Source organism: Siniperca chuatsi, linkage group LG10 (genome assembly GCF_020085105.1).
Source record: "Siniperca chuatsi isolate FFG_IHB_CAS linkage group LG10, ASM2008510v1, whole genome shotgun sequence".
NCBI classification, from domain to species: Eukaryota; Metazoa; Chordata; class Actinopteri; order Centrarchiformes; family Sinipercidae; genus Siniperca; species Siniperca chuatsi.
In genome coordinates, this window is record NC_058051.1 from 1,842,936 (window position 1) to 1,848,773 (window position 5,838).

At 44.5% G+C, this 5,838-nt stretch overlaps 1 protein-coding gene across 3 annotated transcripts; it reads right to left on the reverse strand.

Moving 5' to 3' along the window:
• On the reverse strand, positions 1–1,656 carry LOC122883438 (trace amine-associated receptor 13c-like). Of its 3 annotated transcripts, none has more exons than XM_044212141.1 (2): positions 1,406–1,656; positions 1–1,181 (listed from the first exon to the last, which is right to left on the reverse strand). In XM_044212141.1, the coding sequence occupies exons 1-2, from the start codon at positions 1,579–1,581 to the stop codon at positions 371–373; spliced, it is 987 nt and encodes a 328-aa protein (XP_044068076.1). In that variant the 5' UTR covers positions 1,582–1,656; the 3' UTR covers positions 1–370. The 3 variants fall into 3 exon arrangements, with proteins under 3 accessions (XP_044068076.1, XP_044068077.1, XP_044068078.1); XM_044212142.1 differs by having other exon boundaries at positions 1,432–1,652; XM_044212143.1 differs by having other exon boundaries at positions 1,495–1,651.
• Positions 1,657–5,838: the final 4,182 nt, after the last annotated feature.

Here is a 5,838-nt window from a genome sequence, read left to right on the forward strand (position 1 = left end):
TGAAACTGTTGCACAGTTTACTGATAATCTCTGCCGGCAATAAAAGGCACAATAATCCCAGAGGTGTGTTTGTACAAATGTATGACACAAAAGTGGATTTTGACTTTATTGACATTGGAATATTAGAAAGTAAATGTGTTTCCTGTCATTGTGGTGATTTTGATCATTGTGATTATTCAAAGACCTTTCTGTAGCAGACAGAGAGAGATTCTCCTGATCACAGAATCAATAACTGAAGTACAGTCTGCCCTTGAATTGCAATGAAGAAAGATACAACAAAGATAACAACGTAATTTTATATATTTGCGTACAACATTAATGGAACATAAGAAGCTCATGAGTCTCGTGTCAGTCACTCCACAGTTTCTCTCTACAGTATGTTGGCCTGACAGGAGTGAGGCTGCAGTATCTCAAGTGTAACAATGAGTCTAACAGATTTTCTAAACCAGGGGTAGAAAAAGGCGTAGATCATAGGGTTTAGACAGGAGTTAAAAAATATCAGAAAAATCATAAAGACTTCAGTTGAAGAACCGATCATGAGGTTGTAGCCTGAGAGAGAGACACAGTAATATGGACAGTAACACATGAGAAACACAACAACAATGACACCAAGAGTCCTGGCTGCTTTCATCTCAGATTTCTTAGCAGTTATAGTTGCTGAACGATTCAATGCGACTGCTGTATTGTGGGAGCGCATGGCACGAGCCTGAGACACAGCCACCACAAACACTCTCACATACAGGGTGATGATGGCAGTGATGGGAATCACAAAGCTTAAAACAAGATCAACAGCTCCTATTATGGTAATCACACATTCTCCATAGCAGGACCTGTACATGCCTGGTTGTTTCAGGTTATCATATAAAAGCACAACGCTGTAGAAAACAGAGTAACCCCAACACAGGAAAATGCAGATCTGAACTCTCTTTTGAGTGATTTTGGTGGGGTAGTGCAGAGGGTCACAGATAGCCACATAGCGGTCGACCGATATGAGCACCATGTTTACCACTGAGGCGCAGATAGTGATAAAGGGTACAAAATAATACAGAGCACACACCAGGTCACCCAGGAGCCAGCAGGGCTCTGTTAGGAGGATTTGAAACGGCATCACAAGGAGGCCCACGAGGAAGTCTGAGACAGCCAGCGAGAGGAGGATGAGGTTGGTGGGGGTGTGGAGCTGCCTGGAGTGAGAGAATAACATCACTGTGAATGTTACAAACACCAACAGCATTATCACCAATAGAAGTAGTTGTTTTATACAAGCAGCAATGAAACTCCAGTATCTATATAGTAAATGTGGCTGCTTGAGCACTGATATAAACAAAAGTCTCATCAAACCACCAGGATGTAATGCTCAGATCTCACTACAACAAAATACTATCAATGCTAAAACATTTATCTCTGCCTGAAGTGGGAGATGGAGATGATGACCAGCAGGTTGAGAGCCGCAGTGAGCAGAGAGATGGAGGACAGCAGAATGTAAATGAGCATTGCCTCAGAGTGAGGGCGTATGTGCTTCTTGCAGGAGGTGTTGAGGAGCTGTGGAAAACAGAGTTCATCTCCCTCCAGGGTCTGCATCATCAGAGAGAGAGGAGGAGAGGAGAAGCTGCTGAACAGCTTTCTCAGCAAAGTTCTGTGTCGTACAGCTGCTTTATCCCTCTCCTCATTCCCCTTCTCCCTCCCCTCCTGTCTGTCAGTCTCTCTCTTGGACACTGATCTTCCTCCTGCCTCACTCTATGCGTTGCGGGTGCATCTGTCATATCTAATACAAGTACCGCAGGTTGAATCCTGTGTGGAATGACGATGCTTTCTTGGCTACTGTTAATAGAAGCAGTAAAGAGTAGTTGCCCGATCAATAACCATATCCACAGCCACAGCTTCACCCTGCACAGCCAGACAGAGCAGCAATGGGGAATAAATGCATCATGCAAAGTGTCACATCATCTCTCCTTTCTGTCGTAGCGAACGCAAAAGTAGTTCAGAAAAAACATGTCCACCATGACCCTTCGGGGGCTGTGTACCCACATGACACCTCTACATAACTACAAGGTCAAGCTTGTAAACTAACTGATTGGCTGGTCATACAGTGCGGTTATGGTCTGCGTTTGGCCTGGCCCCCTTACGGCCAAACGCTGTCCCCAGCTTTATATTGAGAGCAGTTTCTGATATTTTAGTCTACCCTCATTGATATAATTGGAGCGGACTAAATATTACAGTTTCAACAAAAACTGGGAACTGCGGGTATGCAAAACAGTGTAGCTGCTACCATCAGAATGACAGGTAGCTCAGGCATCCATGGTCCAGGCAGCACAGAAGGTCTCTGCCCCCTACTGCCATCAACAGGAATTAGAGCACCTTTTTTAAATGTATATTATAGGCAAATATGAGCACTGCATCTAAATCCTGATTCTTGACTCTCACATTTTTACTCATTTTACTCACATTTCTGTTTGAGGAAAATACAGGTGAAATAATGCAAATAGCTTATTAAGGTTGGAAAGGTTAGAGTTCAGATGTCAGTCTTCCACTCGCAACTTCATAACCCACCAACAGTGGAGGCAGACACACACACTGAAACACCAAGGCCATGGAAGGACCCGGCCTATCCCATGGGAAAGTTTGGGTCCAGGGTCTTACTCATGGACACATGGAGGATCTGCTCTTACTCTTTAGCTACCGCCACCTCCCAACAGACAGATGATTTTGGTGCATTTAGAGCCTTACCAGTAGTGAGGCTAAAATATTTATATACAGTATAAGTTCATATATAATGTTTGTCGTGAGGGTGGTGTCAGAGGAAAGGTGATGGGTTCATTGTGCTGAACTAATTTCATGACAATCTGCCTTTACAATATAGTAGTAATAAGGTTTCAACAAAGTCAAAGTTAAGCATGATAATAGATGTGGACATTGACCACTTCACTCTGATCAGTAGGGGCAGCCTAACTTCTGTCCAAAGTCCAGATTGAAATGTAGAGGAACAACTTTTCTTGTGTTTGAATTCAAGTTAGCAGTGGCTTGTAGGAAACCACAAGAAGATCCAATCGCCAAAAAACTGCTGTGCCGCTCAAAACATAGATAAATAAGTCTGACCAAGTTCTATAAAGATTGTACTGCATATTGTGCGACTTTATTATTAATATGACTGTTAGTTAATTTTTTAGAAGTGCAGGTAGAAGTGCGGATCGGCTCTGATGCATTAAGGTCTAACAATCACTTGAGAAGTGAGCGATCCAATTGTTTTTTGTTCATTGGTCAGAGTAACTGCAGCCCTCAGGGCCAAAGTAGATCTGATTGGGTGCTGACAAGAAATGGACTGGCTGACAAGACAATTTAATTTAAAACATATATTTGTTATGGACAGAGAGGCAGGAGACACAGATATGGAAACAGATGTATGTTTATTAGATTACAGCCAGAGCAGACAGGTATGCAGGCTACGGAGACGGGGAATCTCGCTGGAGTGGAATGAAGTGGATACCACGCTGGAGTAGGACGGAGTGGGGAACATGGTGGAGTAGGATGGAGTGGTGTTATAGGGAGCAGGTGTGTATGATTAACTGACGGTGGAGCCTGGCATATCCGTGACATTACCCCCAAGAACCCCACCGACATGGTGGTCATCCTCTTCCATGGGGAGCAGGTTGATCTGGGCGGACGGCCTGGGGGTTGTGCAGGTGCGGAGCTGGGAGCGGCTGCGATCCAGCAGGGAGTCCGCAAATGGGGAGCTTCTGCGAACCAGCAGGGAGTCCGGGAACTGGGAGCTGCTGTGTTCCAGCAGGGAGTCCTGCAGCGGAGCAGGCGAGCAGCTGGTTAGTAGTCTGATGACTGGCAGGCCGGGGTGCAGGCTGATGACTGGCGGGCCGGGGTGCAGGCTGATGACTGCCGTGCGGGGGTGCAGGCTGATGACTGGCGTGCGGGGGTGCAGGCTGATGATTTGCAGGCCAGAGTGTCGACTGATGACTGGCAGACCGGAGTGCAATCTGATGACTGCGAGGACCACCTCGAGCCAGGCAGGTGCCCCGGTATAGATTGGGAACTGTGGGCTGCATTTCCAGCGCCAATGGATACAGCCAAAGGATGCTGTTGCAGTCCTCCGTCGAGCCAAAGAAGGGGCGCCAGTCTGGCCCTGGGCATGGCATAACCGGTGGTGCGGAAGTGTGGATTGGTGGAGAGTATCGCTGGAGAGAATCCACCCGCTCTTGAACAGGGTCCATGGAGCTTGGGCTGTAATCCTTCGGTATAGGTCCGACCTTCTGTTACGGACAGAGAGGCAGGAGACACCGTTATGGAAACCGATGTATATTTATTAGATTACAGCCAGAGCAGACAGGTATGCAGGCTACAGAGACGGGGAATCCCGCTGGAGTGGAATGAAGTGGATACCACGCTGGAGTAGGAACACACTGGAGTGAAGACACGCTGGAGTACAATGTAGGAATCATAAAGAATCTCATGTGGAGTCCTTAGTTCAACGAGGTCGGACAACTGATAGAGGTGAGCGATGAGCCTTTTATCCTGGCTGTGATTAGGTGCTGATGGGGAACAGGAGTGTTATAGGGAGCAGGTGTGTATGATTAACTGATGGTGGATCCTGGCGTATCCGTGACAATATTAGCTTACCTTGTTTTTTCAATGTGTTACTGTTAATGATGCATTCTGGTCAGATTGAATTCATTATAAAAAAAAAATCTCTTTCAAAAATGAAGAAAATAATGTTCTCTTCAGCATGATACTCCAAACAAATCTCATTTAACCACAGTAAAAGCATCACACAGTAATTGTAGGCTACAGTATGTTGAGAAAAGAGGGTTGAAATGTGATTTGCAGCCTTAAGCACATATCACAGACTGTTATTACTTGTTTAAATGTGGTATGAACAGTTCATTAGTGACTACCCTAATGACCACTACAGATTCAAATTGTACAGTTGTTGGCTCAATTATTTGTAAAAATGTTTCAAAAGATGCATCAGACACATGGATCAAGAGAAGAAGGGGGCCCACAGAGACTGCTTATATATAGGACCCAGAATTTTGTGCTACACCCTCACCTGCTGCTGCCAAAAACAAGGTTGATGAGAGCGCTGTGACTGACCCATGTCATGTTATCTTGTCGGGAAGGGGGCTAAATAATGTTCCAGTGTTAGGCAAAATTTTGGCAAGGGAAAAGGGGTCCATTTGAACTCTCTCTCTGTGTGTGTCTTCCATGAGTGAATCAGAGTCTTTAATCATTTATATTTGTGCATGTAAGCGCAAATATCTTGATGGTTTTATTGAAAATCTGTAGTTCACAGTAGAGAATCTGTGTTCAAAGTTAAAAAGATGCTATAAAACAATAGTATTTGAATTTAAATATACTTCCGATGATTGATTCTACATTAATTCTGTGATTTTACATTTTAATATCCATTATTGAAAGCTCCAATATTAAGAAGAAAAAAGTGATTTATTGCGATTAATCACAGCAAAATGTGCGATTAAGTTTTTTTATTGCTTGACAGCAATAAAAAATATTGATTAGTGTAGCTTCAGTTCAATGTGTAATGGTATAGGATGCTCCTGTTTATTCTGCTGGTCTTTTAAGAACAATCTTAGAGACATTTTTTACACGATCTCGTTCCAAAGGCTATAACTGATGCTGTTGTCACTAGAGTCCATGCATCAGCCAAAACAAAACAAACGCTGCCTGTTACACCAGAGAGTGATGATGATGCCGATGCGGAGTATGACGCATAGAGTGAGGCAGGAGGAAGATCAGTGTCCAAGAGAGAGACTGACAGACAGGAGGGGAGGGAGAAGGGGCAATGAGGAGAGGGATAAAGCAGCTGTACGACAC